Genomic DNA, 21,005 nt, shown 5'->3' with positions numbered 1-21,005 from the left:
AAAAAAACAAACAAAAATAAACCCAAATGTATGGTATCTACAAGAATCTCAGCTTAAATACAATGATATAGGTAGTTTAAATGTAAAAGTATGGAAAAATATACATGGCAAACACTGATCAAAAGAAAGCTGGAGTGGCTATGTTGTTATCAGACATAGCAGACTTCTGAGCAAAGAAAGTTACCAGGGATAAGGAAGGATACCACATAATGATAAAAGGTCTAATTCATCAAGAAGACATAACAATCCTAAATATGTAAGTGCCTAACAACAGAGCTCCAAAATAAATGAAGCAAAAACTGGTAGAATTAAAAGAGAACTAGACCCGTAATTATAGTTGGAGACGTTAACATTCCTCTCTCTATAATTAATAGAACAAGTTGACAGATGATCAGTAAGGATATGGAAGATTTGAACACCACTAATAACCAACTTCACTAATTTGTGATTTGCCCCATCATAAACCACATTTCTGGTCCCCAGTTCTTTTCCTATACTCTTTTTACAACAACTGAATCACAATACTGTTTAATATAATTTTTGCTTACTATATGGTGAACTTATTTTCATATGAATAAATACAGGACTAAAGTTTTCTTCCTGAATTTTTTTTAGAAATCAGTCTTACAGAAAAGTTGCATAAATAGTAGAATTCTGTATACCTTTCAGCAGCTTTCCCTAATCTTAACATTTTATGTAACAATATCTTTATCAAAACCAGGAAATTACCACTGGTTCAATATTAATGACTAAACTACAGACTTTATTTCAATTTTATATTTCTCCCCTAATGTCTGTTTTTGTTCCAGGATCCCACATTGCATCTATTTGTCATGTCTCCTCAGTCTCCTCCAATCTGTGACAGTTCCTCAGTCTTTCCCTGTCTTTCATGACCTTGACTCTTGTGCAGAATACTGCTTAGTTATTTTGTAGAACGTCTCTGTTTGGGTTTGTCTCATGTTTTTCATGATTAGATTGAGTGGTGCATTTTTGTCTAGAATTCCAGAAAAGTGATGGTTAAGGTCGTGCCTCCCAGGTTTCTCCACTGTCAAGTTACTGGTTTTCCCTTTATAATTAAAAAATATATTAAGGGAGAATCATCTCCTCACCCATGACTCAGCCTGTGCTGGGGGATCCCGGCCTAGTACCCTGGGCCTCATGTCCTGCCTGGGCTACTCTGGGGGTCCCACTATCCAACCCCGACGTTAATGCTGGATGGGGGGAGTATGGGTATTTATTATTTTTGTATGTATCCAAATTATTTATTATTGGAATTATTTTATTTTATACCCACACATACATAAAATTGAGAGCATTTATTTCTTTTCAAAGCACATTTTCTAACTGCTTATTACTTATTTTTATATATTGATTTTCCCATAACACATACATTGATTTGTATTATTAATCGTCTCAAATCCTTAACTATCGTATTAATTACGAAAATGCATAGCTTGTTTTATTTCTCAGTAATTATACTCTCAATGAATAATGAGGTGCACTTATCTGAATTTTAACATATTTTTCCCCAAAATTAAAAAAATTATGAATTATGATTTAGAATTATTTTGGCACACTATGCAGTACACAAAGATAAGGCTCTACAGTAATGATGGCATCGAATTAAAACCACAGGAGAAAATAAATACCCGTGAGTCGGTAGAGATACCAATAAGTAACTGAATAAGTGAATAAATAAACGGGGGGGGGGGAGAAGCGGCGCTCTTCCTGACAGCACTCTCGGTAGACCAGCGCGCCGAGCGACGGAGGCGGGAGGGTGGGGTCACAGCCGCCTGGGCTGGAGCTGAAGGGTCGGGCGGAAGTGAGTCGAGAACCCCCGGACCGACCTGGGCCCTGGATGAGGGAACTAGACTCCCGGGGCGACTCGGAGCAGAGGTGAAAGGTCGGGAACGCCCCCCTCCACGCCGTGCGCTGGGTGAGGCCGCGGGGCCTCCGGGAACGCGCGCATCCGGGTCCCGGCGCGCGCAGGCGCGCCCGCTCCAAACATGGCTACCGCCTCTTCTCGCCTGCCTGAGGTGAGTCCAGTCGAGTCCGTCGGCCCTTCGGTGCCTCGGTTTCCCCCAGAGGGCGATGTATTGGGGGGTCAGTCGGGTCCTGGTGGGGCATGAGCAGCGCGTCTGCCGGCGGGTTTCGCGCGGGCAGTGGTCGCGTCCGGCTCGTAGGAGCCTTCGCGAGTGAGGACGTCCCCCGGCGTGTGTGGACGCCCCCCCTGGCGGGTGTGGACGCCTCCTCCGGCTGGTGACGATGCCCTCCCTGCCGGAGTGGACGCCCCGGGCAGGTGAGGACGCCGCAGCTCCTTCCTTCGTGTCGCTCGTGGGTTCTGCGCTCGTATCCGGCCAGTCGTTCCACCAGGACCGTTTTGCGCGGCCTGCTGGCTGTCCCGTCCTGGCCGCTGGGGCGGCCCCTGGGTCTGCAGCCGGGTGTGGGAGGGCCGGTGTCGGCATCGGTGGGTCTCGGGCCAAGTGGCCCCGTTGCGCCCGTGGCCTGTGCCGTTTCCCGCTGAGTCCCGCAGGTGTCAGATCGCTTGTTTTTTTCTCGCCTAACATCTGCAAAATCGCTGCGGTTCCCAGTGAGGGCCGCGGTTTTCCTCCTATTTAGTGGCCGTTTCGCTTTCCTCTTCTTTGCTTTAGTGATTCGTTGCCTTAGCGCCTCTTCCGCCGATAGTTTATGATAAAAGTTCATGTAGAAAAGTTGTGCGACCTTATACCGAGCCGTTAACATCTGCTGTCCTTGCTGTATCCCGTATATTTTCCTCTGTCCGTCCTTTTAGCCACCTATTAATCTCTTTTGAGATACATTCAAAGTAAGTTGCAGATATTACAGCGCTTCCCCCTCAAACACCTCACTGTGCTTAACATCAGAGTTCAGTATTGCTTTTTAAAATTTTTGAGGCAAAATTGACTTACAGTGAAATGCGCAGAACTTCATTGCACCACTGGGTGAGTTTTGACAAATGCAACCCAAACCTTTATCAAAATTACCGTCACCTCAGAAAGATCCCTTATCCATGCCAATTTAAAAAATTTGGTTGTTAGAGACTTGGGCCTGTAGAAATGTTTTTGAGTGCCAAGCCTTTGTCTATTTTTCCCCCCACAGCGAGTAACTTTTCCTCCATTCTATTGCTCATTTCTCTCCTTTCCTCCCCCAACTTTTTATTTTGAAATGTTTCACATCTATGGAAAAGTTGCAGGAATAGTTCAATGAACACTTGTAAAACCATCCAGATTCTCAAGTTATTAACACTTTGCCACATTAGCTATACTTTTCTTTTCTCCCTGCCACACACACACACAGACACACACACTCACTCACGCTCTCTCTCTCTCTCTATATATATTTTTTATACACATACACCAAGAGGATAAAAGGTTTATTACTTACATAATGAGACTGTCTTGAAAGACCAGGGCAGGCTTCCCAAGGTGATCCAAAAATAGCCTGAGAGCAGGAAAAGGAAACTGACTGGGCTTTTATTGTGGTTAGAGAGTGGAGCTGGAAGGAGGGTAGCCTTGCATTTTTGGGGGCTGCATGATTTGAATTTCCCACCAACACCAAGGAGAAGGCACTCAGGCTTCTTGTTAGCTTGTCAAGATGTGGGGCGGAAGGAGAAGGGGCACTAGGTGGTAGTCGGGGGGCTTGAAAGCTGTCAGCAGTCAATCATCAAAAATGGAGTCAGACTCTGTATCACAATTGGTAGTCAGGTGGGTGACTTTCTTGGGACAGGGCTAATGTTGGTGGCAAACAATTTGTTTTTGTTAAAGAATGCATCATTTGAACAAATAAAATAAACATTACCATTTGTGGTCCACAGAGATGGCGGGAACCATGGGGATGGAGTTGAACAGGTAAGGTCTGGCAAGCACTGATATCAACATCCAGGCATCGGGCCTAAGTAGATCCCTCAGCAAGGTCATAGAGACTGGAGATAAATAAAGCCATTCAGAGGTGAGTGCCTGTGAATAGAATTCTACACAAGCTTGGCACATCCCCATAAAACTGTTACTTCTTTCATGAAGTCTTAAGGTACCAGAAATGTGTCAGGTGGGGTCTAGACCAGTGGTTCTGATGCTCACAAACTCAAGAGCTGCTTATTTTTTTAAAACAGCTTTATTGAGATATAATTCACATATCATACAGTTCACCTACTTAAGGTATACAATTCAGTCGTTTTTAGTATATTCACTATGTTGTGCATCGATCACCAATATCAATTTTAGAATATTTTCATCATCTCAAGAAAGAAAACCCATGACCATTAGCAATCACTCCCCATCATCTCCATTCCTCCCAGCCCTAGGCAATCACTAATCTACTTTCTGTGTGTATGCATTTCTTTATTCTAGAAATGTCGTATAAATGGCCATATGGCATGAAGTCCTTTGTTTTGGCTTCTTTCACTCAGCATGATGTTTTCAAGGTTCATCCACGTTATAGTATATATCAGTACTTAGTTCATTTTTATGGGTGATATTCCATAAATTCCGTTATATGGAATATTATATGGTAATATTCCATTGTATGGATATACCACATTTTGTTTATCCATTCATCACTTGATGGACATTTGAGTTGCTTCCACTTTTTGGATCTTAAGAATAATGCTTCTATAAACATTCACATACAAGTTTTTTGTGTGTGTGTGGACATATGTTTTCATTTCTCTTGGATAACTACCTTGAAGTGGAACTGATTATGGCCATCCTAGGGAGTGTAATGTGGTGTCTCACTGTGGTTTTGATTTGTTTTTCCCTGATGGTTAATGATGTTGAGCAGAGCATCTTTTTGTTGTGCTTATTGACTGTTTGTATATCTTCTTTGGAGAACTGTTTGTTTGGATCCTTTGCCCATTTTTTAAATGGGTTATTGATCTTTTTGTTATTGAGTTATAAGAGTTATTTATTTATTCTGGATACCACTTCCTTATCAGATATGTGATTTGCAAATATTTTATCCTATTCTTTGGGTTGTCTTTTCACTTTCTTAGTGATGTTCTTTGAAGCACAAAACGTTTTAATTTTGATTGGTCCAATTTATCTCCTTTTTTAATCACTTGTGTTTTTGATATTGTATCCAAATTTCTGAAGATTTATGCCTGTGTTTTTCTTTTAAGATTTTTGTAGTTTTAGTGCTTATGTTTAGGCTTGTGATCCATTTTGAGTTAATTTTTGTGTAATGCTCACTCCTTATGATCAGTATTTTGCAATGTGCCTTTTACCATCCTGAAAAGAATTGTATAGATAATATTAAATATCCATATAGTTAAAAAAATTCTAAAGTCCTACGTGTATGTAAAGAATCAATACGAGGCAAGGCATTTGTATTAAAAATATGTTTATATTTCCATATTTAAATGCTTGAGCACAGCTACCCTAGAAGACATAGGAAGCAGTCTGGTGCTGGAGACTGCAGGTTTGGATTAACAGAAATAGGACAGTCAATTCATCGTCTTCAGTGAAATTGAATGAGACGAGGTATGGATGGATGTTGCTGAACAGTGAGTGTTGGGGAAGTGGACCCAGACCAGATGTATTAAATAGGAAAGGAAGAAAGACAGTACCTTGGTGGAACCAGGTTCTAAGCGCTTACACAGTTAGGCAACCCGGGCTGTCAGATGAACTGGGTCTTATCCACACGCTAAGGGTCATTCACCCCCTGTGTTATGACCTGAACAGCATCAGGACACAGAAAATAGTTCTCCAGACCTGAAGTCCAAGCATGTGCTGGGGCGACATTCAGTGTGTAGAAAGCCTTGGAGACCACCTTCTTTGATGACCATGGAGAAAGAAGGACAGGCTGGGAAAAATTAGTAAATCTGGGTCTTCAGAGAAGTAGAGTGAGTGGTGGACATTTGAGGACAGGGTCAGAGGAAGAGTAGGGGAAAAACGGAACCCTCAAAATATATGAGCAGCATCAAGATCAATTTTTTACAACATAATTTTTTTTTTTTTTTTTTAATTTTTATTTATTTATTTTTCCCCCAAAGCCCCAGTAGATAGTTGTCTGTCATAGTTGCACATCCTTCTAGTTGCTGTATGTGGGACGCAGCCTCAGCATGGCCGGAGAAGCGGTGTGTCGGTGCACGCCCGGGATCCGAACCCGGGCTGCCAGCATCGGAGCACACGCACTTAACCGCTAAGCCACGGGGCCGGCCCTACAACATAATTTTTGTATCATTGTACTGCTAGAAATAGTAATACACAAATATGTATGAGGTCAATAATATGAGAAAGTTTTAGAACAACCGTAATTAATGAAATGCAGTGCAATTACCGCATTAAATGCCCTGATTTATTGCTGTTTCCCCAAAGCCTGTCCTAATGTCCCCCGTATCCTGGTGATCATTCGTTCTTCTTGCAATAACCTCCCTATGGCACTCCGTCCTCATTGACTGAGAGTTTGGTTGGAATAGCCAGTTTTCGTCAAGGAGAGAGATGCAGAATAGGGAATGAGTTCCTGAATTCAGAGCAGTACCTGGATTTCCTTTCAGCCTCCTTCTCCTAAGTGAAGGCACCTTTTTTCTAATGTCCTGTAACACGTTCTTGTTCTGTTCTCAAGTTCCCTGGGTGGATACCTGCAGGACTTTGGTCCACAGGCTGGTCAGGCATCGTATGGGGCAATCCCAGGCACGGTAGCAAATCTGCATCCGCAGCCCAGGCCCTTCAGATGCTAGCGGCTCCCCTGCCTCCATCTCGGTGACGACCTAACACCCACAGATGTCCAAATGCCCCCAGGGGAAGTACTGCCAAGGTCGAGAGCTGCAGGTCAGGGTGGGGGAGACGTGTCCCGTTATAGGGGACACGTCAGTGCTTAGCACTGCTGGCATTGTTCTTGAAGGTGTAAATTTACTTATAGCTTTATTGAGATATGTCATAGACCATATGATTCATCCATTCAAAGTGCACAATCATTGGCTTTTAGTGTATTCACAGAGTTGTGCAACCATCACCACTAGGCAATTCCAAAACGTTTTTATTCGCCCAAGAAGAAACCTGTACCCATTAGCAGTCACTCCCCATTCCCCCTCCTCCGAGCCCCTGGCAACCATGAATCGACTTTTAGTCTGTATGGAATTGCTGTTCTGGACATTTCATATAAGTGAGATCATACAATATGTAGTCTTTTGTGTCTTGAGTTCTTTCACTGAGCATGTTTTTAAGGTTCATCTATGTTGTTGAGGCATGTATCAGTGCTTCATTCCTTCTTCTGGCTGAAGAGTATTCCGTTCTGTGGATTTCCACATTTTGTTTATGCATTCATCAGTTGATGCACATTTATTTAGGTTGTTTTTGCTTTTTGTTTATCATGAGTAGTGCTTCTGTGAACTCATAATTCATGTATCAATTTATGTGTAGACGTATGTTTGCATTTTTCTTGAGTAGATACCTAGGAGTGGAATTGCTGGGTCATATGATAACTCTATGTTTAACTTTTCGAGAAACTGTTAGACTGTTTTCCAAAGCAGCTGCACCGTTTTACATTCCCACCAACAGTATGTGAGAGTTCCAGTTTCTCCACATCCTCACACTTGTTATTGTCTTTATTTTGATATTGGCCACACTTTTGGGTGTGAATGGTATCTCATGTAGTTTTTGGCATTTCTCTAATGACTGATGATGTTGATCATCTTTTCATGTGCTTGTTGGCCATCTGTATGTTTTCTCGGGAGAAATGTCTATTCATATCCTTTGCCTATTTTTAGAATTTGGATTGTCTTGTTATTATTGAGTTGTAAGAGTTTTTTATATCTTCTGTATACAAGTCCTTTATCAGATGTATGTTTGTAAGTATTTTCTCCCATTTGATGGGTTGTCTTTTCACTTTCTTGGTGGTGTCTAAGTCTTATTTTAATAAAGGAAGTATCTGTTATTGATAAAATGGACATTCCTTTTGTTCCTCAAGGTCCGTTCCTCTCCACACCCCCAAGATAGTCATGATCACAGCTTTGGTAGGTGTCTTGCCAGGCGATTTTAATATTTTTACTTCCAGAATATTTTGTGTCTAAGAAATTTCCCTAAGTGGTATCATCCTATACATGTCTGACTTATCTCATTTCTCTTAAGTGCACACATGCACCCTCCTCCTACAGACCTCTAGGGATATGCTCTCCATCTTTTGTTTTCACAGGACAGCCACAGGCCACCCAGGCCCCAGTGTACTCAGAAGGCCCAGTATAGGAAACATGTGGCATGGTGACAGGGCAGCCTCAGGAGGCCTTTTCAGTAGGAGCATCCAGGAGTGACAGCTGAGGGCATGGTCCTTCTGACCAGCCGGCCACTCCACATCACTGTTGAAGGCTGCGGACTTAGCAGGTGTCTGTGGTCTTGGTCTTGGCTCCAAAGTGAACAATTCTGATGTTTCCTCATTAGGTGTGATGTTTACCTTAATTCCCTGTGTTCTTAGTTATTAAGAATTTTCATCATGAGTTGGAGCTTTCCTTAAAGTGCTTTCTGAATTTATTGACATAGAGTAAAAGAGTCTGCTACTTTAATCTGAGAGCATTTTGATCATGAGTCTGGGTGAGATTTCAGATTGCTTTCTGAATTTATTCAGATAGAGTGTCGGGGGATATCTTCTACTTTTATGTGAAAATATGGGGAATTGTATCAATAGATGTTCTAATGTTTCACAGTCCTTGCATTCCTAGGATAAATCCAACAGTTCCATTTTGGTAACTTTCTGTTTCTTAGTTAAATCCTCTTTTCATGACTAATATCACTTATGTGCGCCTTCCTGCTCTTTTTTTATGATCACTCTTGCCAAAAGCATGTCTATATCTTTAGTCTTTTAAAAAACAGACTTTTGGTGTTTTTCATCTTCTTGGCTGTTTCTTTGTTTTCAGTTTCTGTAACTTCTGCTCTTACCTTTATTACCACCTTCCTTCTACCTCCTGTTGGCTTACTCCATGGTTCTTTCCCTTAAGTCTTAAGTTGAAGAGTGAGCTCACTAACCTTCACTCTTCTTTTTTTAATATAAGCATTAAAGACCAACATCTTTCGCCAGGAGCTACGTAGCTGCATCCTCATTTGTCATGTTTTCAGATGTACCATTTCCATAGCTGTTCAGTTCTAGGTGTTTTCTAATTTCTGTCACGATTTCTGTTTGATCTGTGAATTATTGAGAAATAGGCTTTGTTTTTCCAAATAAATAGGGCTTTGTTTTACTTACAGTTTTTCTTGTATTTGGTTTTCTTTCTGTTTCTGGTTTTTAACTTGATCATATTTGTGGTCCAGAGGCTGTGGTCTGGCCTTTGCTGAACTTGTTCTTTGGCCTGGTTTATGGCCAGTGTTAGCAAATGTTCTACTTGTGCTTGGAAAGTGTTTGGCTCTAACTGTTGGTATGTGGCTCTTCATCCAGCTGTGTGATCAGGCTGGCTAATTACATTCTCTCCTGCTTATCTCTATTCAGTTTTTCTGAATTTCCGTTTCTGAAAGAGATTCATTAAAACCTCCCGGGATGGTTGGATTTGCCGATTTCGACTTGCAGTCCTGGCTGACTTTGCTCTGTGTTTTGAGGTATGCTGTTACTGTGGGCATCTTTGCCATTGTTACGTTGACCTGTTATCATACTTGAAGTTTATTGTTGGTTAGCAAAGAGCCATAAAATCTTTGGTTAGCGTTTGTCTGTTCCAAACTTTTGATTTTGTCTTCTGTGTCCTTTTGCTTTAGGTGTGTCTGTCACAAACACATTTTTAATGTCATTTAATACAGTGTCTTTATCTGCCCATCAAGGCCATTTACATTTATTGTTATTGGTGATATCCTATTTCATACTTTGTGTTAAGCTGTCCATTCTCTGCTTTCTCCCCTTACCACCCTCTTCTGGATTGATTTGGTTTTCTTTTCTTTATTATTCTTCCCTCCTACAACAAAGTTTTTCCACCTCAGCACTATTGACGTTTGGGGCTGGATTATTCTGTGTTGTGAGGGGCTGTCCTGTGGATTAAAGGGTGTTTAGCAGCATCCCTGGCCTCTACCCCTAGATGCCAGTAGCATCTGCCTCCCAGTCAGGACAACCAAAAACGTCTCCAGACATTGTCAAGTGTCCTTTGGGGTAAAACTGTCCCTAGTTGAAAACCACTGCTCTGTGGGTTTGGAAGTTGTACACAACATTTATGCTTTGATTCCTGACTTGACCCGGTCTGACGTGAATCATGAACAATATAAGGACGTCAGGATACTGAATTTTGTTACCCCTTCCCCACTCACAGGCCACTGCCTTCCAGTTTTTAGTCCATCCTGTTGTTAACCCCTGAGTCATTGTTATTGTTGTGTTTTATATGGTCATCGCTGGATTTGATTTAAATACACATTCATCATTTCTGGGTTTTGCCCTGAAGAACAGCTTTTTCTGATTCTTTTAGCTAGTGTCCTTGGAGATAAACTCTGCTTTTGCTTTTTTGAAGCTGTCTTTATCTTACTGTTACTCTTGAGCAATAGTGTATCTGACAGTTTTTCCCTCAGCACTCTGAAAGTAACCTTCAGGTTCCTATTTTTACTATCAAGTGGCTGTCATGATACTTTTCATTCCTTCACCGGTGGTCTGTCTGCTCCCTGCTAACCTTTAACACTGTCTCCTTAGGTATAGATTGAAGTCTGTTTGTGCTTGTGACTCATGCTTTATGCTCATCTCAGTCTGAGATGCCTACAAGTGGAATTGCTGGGTGGTGGAATGTGCCTATTTTATATTTCGATGGCTGCTGCTGAGTGGATTGACTACTTTACATGCCCACCAACTCTTTTCCTGCATGACCTGCCCAATTTTTATATTATGACACCTCATTTTATTTTTACTCAGGTGAAATGTGTATATTTTTTGTTCTTAAACTTGCAGTTTGTAATTGCCTGAACGATGGTGAGAATGAACAGATATTCATGTTTTCAGGACATTTCTATTTTCTCTCTGTGAAGTGCCTCTTTGTATCCTTTACCCATTTTTTCTATTTTTTTCCTCTCCAAAGCCCCAGTACATGGTTGTGTATCCTAGTTGTAAATCATTCTAGTTCTTCTATGTGAGCCGCCACCACAGCATGGTAACTGACGGACAGGTGGTGTGGTTCTGCAACGGGAAAGTGAACCTGGGCTGCCAAAGCCGTGAGTGCCAAAGTTTAGCCCATCAGGGCTGGCTCCCCGTTTTTTTCTTTTTTGTGCCGTTCTGCAAGAATTCTTTATAGATCTTGGGAACTGTTCCTTTGTCTCTTTTATATTTTATAATATTGTCTCTCTCTTTTATAATTTATAATATTGTCTCAAACCACAGTCAAAACTGTGTTTTGACTCTTATTGTTTCTTTTGTTGTATAGAAGTTTTCTTTGTTTTGTTACTGTTTTTGTTTTTTTGCTGAGGAAGATTCACCCAGAGCTAACATCTGTTGTCAGTCTTCCTCTTTTTTTTGCTTGAGGAAGATTAGCCCTGAGCTAAGATCTGTGCCAGTCTTCCTCTGTTTTGTATATGGGTTGCTGCCACAGCATGGCTGATGAGTGGTGTAGGTCCGTGCCTGGGATCCGAACCCGCGAACCTGGGCTGGTGAAGCCACGTGTGCTGAACTTAACCACTACACCATGGGGTCGGCCCCTGTTGTATGGAAGTTTTTAATGTTGATATCAAAGTTTTTAGTCTTTGTCTGTATGGTCTTTGCTTGTTAAGCCTTGTTGAACAAGAACTGCCTCATTCATGGAGGTATCCTACATAATTTAAACTTTAATTTATGTTGAAGTCTTTATCCATCTGGAATTTTTTAAGAATATTTTTTCTGAGGTAAGGGTCTAATTTCATTTTACCTAAAAATAATATGGAGAGCCAGTTGTCTTGCTATCATGAAGTCAAAGGGGTGGGAGGGTGGTTAGAGGAAAACTGATAATGGTGAAGACACTGGCAGCCACTTACAGAGCGCTGTCCATTCTCCAGCTCAGAGCCAGCCTCAGACATGATATAATTCTCATAATAACCCCATGGGGTGGTCATTGACAGATCTAGAACTTGCAAGTCACTGAGCCTGCGCTGCATCCCATCTGTGAAGGCAGAACTCTGACACAAAGCTGGGGTGAGAACTGCTCATTCAGTGCTGGGGGTAAGCACATTGTGACGTCGAGGCTTTGAAAATGTGTACCAACTGTTGATACGAGCAATGGGTGAAGGGGCCAAGCACACAGTGGCTGAGATGGTGTTCCAGTATGAGCAGTGATGCCTGGCCTCTGGTCTCCCACGTCTCAGGCTAACCCCATTGGTGATATTTACCCCCAGTACCGTTCCTCTGGCCTGTTTTCTGGGAGGATGAAAATGCCATGTGGCTCTCCTTTCTTTTCTCTCTTCTCTTTTCTTTTCTGTTCTTGGCTCCACTCTTGGCTCTCACTTTATCTCTCCCTTGTATAGATGTGAATTTGAAAAAACAAGTAAAAATGACACCCACACGCCTGGCCTGTCATCCTTTTTCATTCCTCTTCCAGATGTAGCTTCATGTACTTAAGTCTGTCTTTTTTCATTCTTTACTTTTCAGCCTGGAACACGAGATTGAAAATGACAGCTCAGAAAATGCCTGAGGAAGAACTGTCCTGTGATGTGGAAATGGAAGGATTTATGAGAGAGGGTCCCTATTTCTCCATTCTAGGTGACCATTGGGACTGCAAAAACCAGGAGGGACATTTGAGTCAATCAGCTTTAACTCGGGAGAAACCAGGGGCTAAGGAAGCAGTTTGTGAATATCCTGGATTTGGGGAGCATTTGAGTGCAAGCTCAGACCTTCCACCCTCTCAGAGAGTTGCTACAACAAATGGTTTCCATATATCTGACTCAGATGTTAAGAGTTTTGATTGTGACCCAGCTTTAAATAGTTGTCAGAAAAGTTATATAGCTAAGAGAACTGGTGACAGTGATGCCTGTGGAAAAGCCTTCAACCATTCCATGGAAGTTATTCAACTTGTAAGAAATCAAATGAGAGAGAAACCCTATAAGTACCCTGAAAGTGTTAAATCTTTCAACCATTTTACCCCTCTTGGTGAACAAAAAATAATGAAAAGAGGGAAGAAACTATATGAAGGTAAGGCCTTTGGGGACATCTTTACCCTGAGTTCATCTGTGAATGAAAACAGGAGGAGTCACCCTGGAGAGAAGCTGTATAAGTGTACTGAATGTGGCAAATGCTTCAAACGGAACTCTTCTCTCGTCTTACATCACCGAACTCACACTGGAGAGAGACCTTATACCTGCAACGAGTGTGGGAAATCCTTCTCCAAGAACTACAACCTGATTGTGCATCAGAGAATCCATACAGGGGAGAAGCCCTATAAATGCAGTAAATGTGGGAAAGCCTTCAGTGATGGGTCGGCTCTGACACAACACCAGAGAATTCACACTGGGGAGAAACCTTATGAATGTCTAGAATGTGGAAAAACCTTCAACCGAAATTCATCCCTGATTCTGCATCAAAGGACTCATACAGGGGAAAAGCCGTATAGATGTAATGAGTGTGGGAAACCTTTCACTGATATCTCGCACCTCACCGTGCATCTCAGAATCCATACCGGGGAGAAGCCCTACGAATGTAGCAAATGCGGAAAGGCTTTTCGGGATGGCTCTTACCTCACCCAGCATGAGAGGACTCACACTGGAGAGAAGCCCTTTGAATGTGTGGAGTGCGGGAAATCCTTCAACCGTAACTCTCACCTCATCGTGCATCAAAAAATCCATTCTGGGGAGAAACCCTACGAATGTAAAGAGTGTGGTAAAACTTTCATTGAGAGTGCTTACCTCATCAGGCACCAGAGAATTCACACTGGCGAGAAGCCCTATGGCTGTGACCAGTGTCAGAAACTTTTCAGGAATATCGCTGGTCTCATCCGGCACCAGAGGACTCATACTGGCGAGAAGCCCTATGAGTGTAATCAGTGTGGCAAAGCTTTCAGGGACAGCTCCTGTCTGACCAAGCACCAGAGAATCCACACTAAGGAAACCCCATACCAGTGTCCAGAATGTGGAAAGTCCTTCAAGCAGAACTCTCACCTGGTGGTACATCAGAGACTCCATAGCAGGGAGGGTCCCAGCCAGTGTCCTCAGTGTGGGAAAAGGTTCAGAAGGAGCTCGTCCCTCATCCGACATCAAAGAGCACACCCTGGAGAGCAACCCGTGGAAACATAATGAATGCGGGCCACACTCGTCTCCCAACTAGCTCTCAAAAACTATGTGAAGGAGGAATGTCTTCAGGGGAGACTCCTTCCTGTCAGTAGAAAAGAATTCTTTAAGCTCTCCAGTAAACTGACGAACATGAGACATTCCTTAGTCGAACTATTAAGTCTATACATTAGGGAACTCCTGGAGAGAATATAGGGTGGTGATAAATGTGGAAAAGGCTTCAGGGACGATTCAGCCGGTCCCAAACATGATAGTGTGTACACTGGAATAAAGCCTGTGAATGTCAGGAAAATACTTCCCTGGGGATACCCGCCCACTCCTGCGTCAGAGTGCTTCAACTGGACAGAACCTGTGAGTAATCGATATGAGGAATCCTTTAATAGAGAATGTCTGCCTTATTGTGCAGAAGCAGACTCTTAGTGGAATCAGGTGTAATCAGTGAGAGAAGCTTCCGCAGGAGCTCTTACTGTCTTTTCTGTATCAGCAAAGACATCCTGGTGGGAGACCCCACACAATGCTCCACCCCACTGCAACTGCAGAATGATAGTTAGATTTTGCTGTTTGAATGTATTTCCGTGTTACAGTCCTGCCAGATGCTGAGGACTCGTTTCAGGAGGGGCAACTGCAAGGGGAAGTTGCTTGTGAATGAAGAGTGATGTCATCTCTCTGAAGAAAAGACTGAAGCAGGTTTGTACTAAGATGGAGAGGGCTGCTGCTGAGAAATGTGATGCGTTGCTTTAGTTGTTGAAACAAAAACATACTGAATAGTTAACGTTTATGTTATCACCCCCATTGTTGTTCATTTAGGACTCTTCTGATTTGTTCCATGTAGCCATCCTGAACCGTAATTATAAAGGTTTTGTTGCCATATTGAAAATGCTGATAATATGGCAGGCAACAAAAAAAAGGCATACAGTAGAAGATTTGCTGTTATTACAGCCATGTAAAGATATGTGCACATATGGGCCAGCCCTGTGGCTTGGTGGTTAAGTGCGCGCGCTGCGATGCTGGTGGCCCGGGTTCGGATCCCGGGTGCGCATCGAGGCACCACTTCTCCGTTCATCCTGAGGCAAGTCCCACATACAGCAACTAGAAGGATGTGCAGCTACGACATACAACTATCCACTGGGGCTTTGGGGGGAAAAAATAAAAATAAATAAAATCTTTAAAAAAAAAAAAAAAGATATGTGCACATATGGAAGTAGACTGGAAGTTGATCTTGGAGAAATAAACTTGTGCTTTTCTTAGGGGACTGCAATTGTGTATGATTTTTTCTCCATTACAAATCATACATTGTTGCTATAGTGATTTGATAAGGAATAAAAAGGTGAGGCCAAAAGGAGGTGAATTTTGGGTTTCTTTGGACCGTTTTTACCAGAAGGGGCTAGATCAGGGTCACGGGGCAGCTGTAAGCATGGATGGGGGCATCCAGCAGGAGCTTCTCTGGAATCAGAGCATCCCACAGCCCAGGGCATAAGAAGAATTTCCTTCTTTGGGACTTGGATTATAAGTGGGTGTCATCGTGGAGGAGAGAGTGGGTCTCAGGGAAGGGGGAGTAGGAGGCTGCAGAGAGGTCCTGGATGACCTGGGGACGTCCCTCCTGAGGCAGCGTGTTGCTGGCCGAGTGAGCCGAGTAAGCTGGTTGGCACAGCCTCAGAGCCCTGGGTGGCTCCCCTGGAATGTTGACTTGCTCCTATGGAGGGAGAGTCTGATTAAGGCGACTGAGCCGTGTGATAATACATTTGTGTTGTGTTAAGCTGCTAGTTCATGGTAATTTGTTACGGCAACAATAGAAGACTAATGCAAACATTAAAGAAGATTCTCGCCTGCCCTTTCCCTCTCTCTTCTGGTCCACCTTGTGCTCTCTTGGCCTGCTCCTGGCTGAGACTCCAGCAGGGCCACTGCTGGTCCCCACCTCGCTTTCTTACAAAGGAGCAAGAGGATCCCTTTGGGGCAGTGCAGAAGGAAGCCTCTCCACTTACAGCAGCCCTTGCTAAAACTGGATGCTGGGCTTCATCTACACCAGGGCCGACGGCTGAAGCTGGGAGAGGCCCGTGGCCTGTGAGAGACCCCGTGCATCGTCCCTTACAAACCCTGCCTGACTCACGGCCGGCAGGGCTAGTTTTAACCATTCTTGTCCAGACCCAGGCCCTTCTCTGTCCTCCCATTGGCTAGGTTGCAGTACTTCATTAACACAACAATCAGGAACTCCCTTGATAGACGGAATGATGGCCTCCCAAATATGTCTACATCCTAATCCCTGGAACCTTCGATTGTTACTTTATATGGCAAAAGGACTTTGAAGGAGTGATTAAGTTAAAGATGAGGAGCTTATCCTGGGTTATATGGTGGGCTCAGTGTCATCACAGGGGTCCTTATAAGGGGAGGGTCAGAGTCAGAGAAGGAGATGTGACAGTGGAACCAGAAGTTAGAGTAATGTGTTTTGAAGGTCGAGAGAGGTGCCACAAGCCAAGAAATACAGGCAGCTTCTAGAAGCTGGAAAAGGCAAGGAGACATTCTCCCCTAGAGCCTCTGGAAGGAACCAGCCCTGCCGACACCGTGGTTGTTAGCCCAGTGAAAGTGATTCTGGACTAAAGGCCTCCAGAACTGTAAGAGAATAAATGTGTGCAGTTTTAAGCCACACAGTTTGTGGTAAGTTGTTATAGCAGCCATAGGAAACTAATACCCTCCTGTTTCTACTTCTGTTGGACCTTTAATCACCCCTGCTCCTGCTCAGTGAAGTATTTGGTGTATGTTCCCTTGCCCGGCAAGTTGTTAAACCCAGCTTGAAAAAACGAAAAACCAGGCCTGCTTGGTGGCGCAAGCAGTTAGGTGCTCGTGCTCCGCTTCGGTGGGCCAGGGTTCATGGGTTCGGGTCCCGGGTGCGCACCAACACACTGTGTGTCATGCCATGCTGTGGCGGCGTCCTGTATAAAGTAGAGGAAGATGGGCACGAATGTTAGCTCAGGGCTGATCTTCCTCACCAAAAAAAAAAAATAAATAAATCGAAAAACCTCTGGTGGTCTCTGTCTACTTCTTTGAGAGTAGGCATGGCCTGCTCAGCCGGGTGCCCTTTGGGCATCCACACAGCCCTGAATTCCAGAACTAGTCTAGAGAGTTAAGTCCTATTAATGAACAGCCATCAGTGAAAAGAAATTGCAGAAAAGTTAAGGAAGAGATGCCCCTTACCTCTCTGTCTACCTCCCACCCCCTTGGTTAGCTGAGGGGAAGGCAGCTCTCAGCATCCTAAAAGAAGTCCAGAGCCTAAGAATGTGTTTGGAAGTTCCAGATGTGCTCTCTCATCCAATATGGAGACTTGGGATATTCATAACTGTTGCCACCACGTTCCTAGTTCCTCTTAATCCACATCCATCTTTGCAGTCTTTTTCTTTTTTTTTTTGTTTTGTGAGGAAGATTAGCCCTGAGCTAACATCTGTTGCCAATCCTCCTCTTTTTGCTGAGGAAGATTGGCCCCGGGCTAACATCTGTGCCCTTCTTCCTCTACTTTGTATGGGATGCCGCCACAGAATGGCTTGACAAGTGTTACGTTGGTCCGTGACCAGGATCCGAACCTGCGAACCCTGGGCCACTGAAGCAGAGCACGCAAAGTTAACTGCTATGCCACTGGACTGGCCCCAGGTTTTTTTTGCTGAGGAAGATTGGCCCTGAGCTAACATCTATGCCCATCTCTCTCTGTTTTGTATGTGGGATGCCGCCACAGCATGGCTTGATGAGCAGTGCATTGGTCTGCACCTGGGATTCGAACCTGCGAGCCCTGGGCTGCCAAAGCAGAGCACACCAACTTTACCACTATGCCACTGGGCCGGCCCCAGTCTTTATATTCATTGATGCATAACATCTCAGAAAAGAAAGTGGGCCTGGAGTGCCATAGAGGCAGAAAAAGGAGGGAGTTGTCCACGAATCTTAGGGGAGACATGAGGAAGGATGGAGTAATTAAGGAAGGGTGGAGCCCCTCTCTACCTGGGTCTGATCACGGAATATGTGAGAGTGGGGTGGTCTTTTGCGTGGTTGGCTGTTCTGGGAACACGGAAGGGTGAGGGAATTTCTCCAGGAGCACAGATCTCAGATAAAGTTCAGTATTGTCCATTGTGTCTCAGTTCAGGGTACTGTGACAAGATACACAAGGGGGGAGCTTAAACAACAGACATTGGTATCTCAGTTCTGGAGGCTGAAAGTGCAAGATCAAGGTGCTGGCAGATTTGTATCTGGCAAGAGCCGCCTCCTGGCACGTAGATGGCTGTTCTCTTGCTGTGTCCTCACGTGGTGGATGGGCAAGAGAGCTCTCTGGGGTCTCTTATAAAAGGGCGCCAGTCGCATTCACGAGGGCTCCACCTTTAGATCTAGTCGCCTCCCAGAGGTCCCACCTGGGAGGTTAGGAGTTCAACGTGAATTGGAGGGGGACCACAAACGGTACCTAGGTTTTCATTTCTCTTGGGTAAACACCTAGGAGTGTCGTTTCTGGGTCATACGGTAAGTCTACGTTGAACTTTGTAAGAAACGGCAAAGCTCCTTTCCAAAGTGGTTGTACCATTTTGCTTTCCCACCAGCAACAAAGGAGACTTCCTGTTGCTCTGCATCCTTGCCAGCACTTGAAATCTCATTTTTATGTTTGTCATTCTGATATGTGGATAGAGGCTATGAAAGTAGTTTTAACCTCTAAAAAGGCAGTAATTCTGGTGGTTGGTTTTATCTGTCACCTTCAGGTAAGTTACGATGCAGTAACAAATGACAGCAAGAGCCTAGGGACTCACGACACCAAAGTCGCATGTCTCTTGCACCTTGGCTGCCACCTACTCCGTGTTCCCGTCACCCCAGGCAGGGCTGTTGGAGCAGCCTCTCCGCCTAGGGCATTGCTGGCCTCGGCAGAGGGGAAGGAGAACAGGTGGATCCACGTCGAGGCTCTGAATGCTTCTCAGAAGTGGCACCCTGCACTTCCACTCACCTGTCACTGCCAGGGCCAGCCCCCCACCAAGCCTGAAGTCACAGGCAGGGATGTGTAATCCTCCCTGGGGGGAGGCAGCAGATATTTTCAGCCATAATACAGGTTACCTCAGTTGTCTGTCTGTATAATTTTTTTGGCCTGGCAATAATGTTTTACTCAATAGTCCCTATCACCTCCCTGGCCTCACCTTCTCGCTTCTAGCCATCTGTCACTCTCTTCCAGGCTCAGTGGCCTTCCTGCTCTTCCTCAGACATGCCAGGCGTGTTCTCATCTCAGAGCCTCTGCAGTCACTGTTCCCTCTGTGGGCATCCTCTTCCCTCAGTGCCTTCGGGCTCACTTCCTCACCTCCTGCAGTTCATGACACGTCACCCTCTCAGTGAGGCCCTCCCTGACTTCTCTTATTTAGAGTTGCAACCATCCCTGCCCAGCACACGTGCTCCCCATACTCTTTCCCTGCTTTTTGTCTCCCCAAGGCATCAACCGCTGTCTGATTGACACACGATGCATTGTACTTGTTAATCTCCACTCTGGACTGTAAACACCTTGTGTTTTCTGCTGTATCCCTGGCCCTTAGATATTGCAGCAGGTACTCAGTAAATGTTTGTTGAACTAAGAGTTACATGGAGGTGAACCAGCACGAGTGAACAGTGGGCAGCCACACCTTGGGTGCATATCTTTGTTTTTTGATTCTAAAGTATTCCCTGCTCACTGAAAGAAAAGACTTGAAACGTACAGAAAAATAGGAAATTAAGAAATCGCAACCAGCATCTCACCTGTCACCAGCAATCGTTATTAATGCCTTGGAAAACATCTTCCAGTTCATCCATTCAATCAACAAACATTTGATGAGCATCTCAGGTGTCTGCATATGTTATGAGAGGTTCAGGGATTCGATCGGAGATGTAAAAGACACTTTTCATTCCAAACAAATGGACTGAAGGTATATTTTATTATATAGAGGATAGTAAAGGCGATAGTCTGCAAATAGATCCGAATAGGTCAAATATTATGAGGGAAAAAATATCAGCGAGGGCAGTAGGACCGGAGGTGGAATCCCTTTGTGGGCCACAGTGGGAGAAGAGGCTTCCCTGGAGAAGAGGTGGGGGTGGGGTGCAAGGCAGCCTCTGCCGAATAAAAAAATCCACGTTTACAAGGGCAACACTTAAGACCCCAAGAGATAATCGGGTTGAGGGTATGTGTAACCAAGTCCCAGGAGAAGAAAATAGCAAATACATCAGTATATGGACGTCTAGGCTGAGACTGCCCAAAGGAATTAAACTCAATCAGTGGTTATTTCCGGTAAAATAGATTAAACAGTTTTTAAGTTAAAAGATTTTTTAAGTGTATGTCCAATTCAGTTTTTAGTATTTTCACGAGGTTGTGCAGTCATCACCATTCTGTAATTCCACCATTACCCCCCAAAAGAAACCAAATACCAATTAGCAGTCACTCCTCATTTCCTCCTTCCCCCAGTGCCTGCTAACTGCTAACCTACTTTCTTTCTCTATGGATTTGACTACCCTGGACATTTCATATGAATGGAATCATACCATATGTGGTCCTTTGTGTCTGGCTTATTTCGCTTAGCATAATGTTGTCAAGGTTCATCCATGTTGTAGCATGTGTCAGGACTTCATTCCTTTCTATTTCATCATATGGCTGTACCACATTGTGTTTATCCATTCATCAATTGATGGACATCTGGGTTGTTTCCACTTTTTGACTATTATGAATAATGCTGCTATGATCATTCATATACAAGGTTTTGTGTGGATATATGCTTTAAATACTTGAGTAGATACCTTGGAGTGGAATTGCTGGGTTTAACCTTTTCAGGGACTGCCAACCTTGTCCACAACAGCTGTACCGTTTTATCTTCCCACCAACAATGTACAAGT

At 43.9% G+C, this 21,005-nt stretch overlaps 1 protein-coding gene across 1 annotated transcript; it reads left to right on the top strand.

The window, feature by feature from the left end:
* The first annotated feature begins 2,109 nt into the window (after positions 1-2,109).
* Positions 2,110-15,104, top strand: LOC131397556 (zinc finger protein 329). The gene is made up of 2 exons (XM_058530654.1): positions 2,110-2,299; positions 12,514-15,104. Exons 1-2 carry the CDS (start codon positions 2,266-2,268, stop codon positions 14,148-14,150), a joined length of 1,671 nt encoding a protein of 556 aa, XP_058386637.1. The 5' UTR covers positions 2,110-2,265; the 3' UTR covers positions 14,151-15,104.
* The last annotated feature ends 5,901 nt before the right edge of the window (positions 15,105-21,005 follow it).

The sequence above is a fragment of the Diceros bicornis genome, chromosome 34, assembly GCF_020826845.1.
Source record: "Diceros bicornis minor isolate mBicDic1 chromosome 34, mDicBic1.mat.cur, whole genome shotgun sequence".
NCBI lineage: Eukaryota > Metazoa > Chordata > Mammalia > Perissodactyla > Rhinocerotidae > Diceros > Diceros bicornis.
This window is presented reverse-complemented; position numbering and strand designations above follow the sequence as displayed.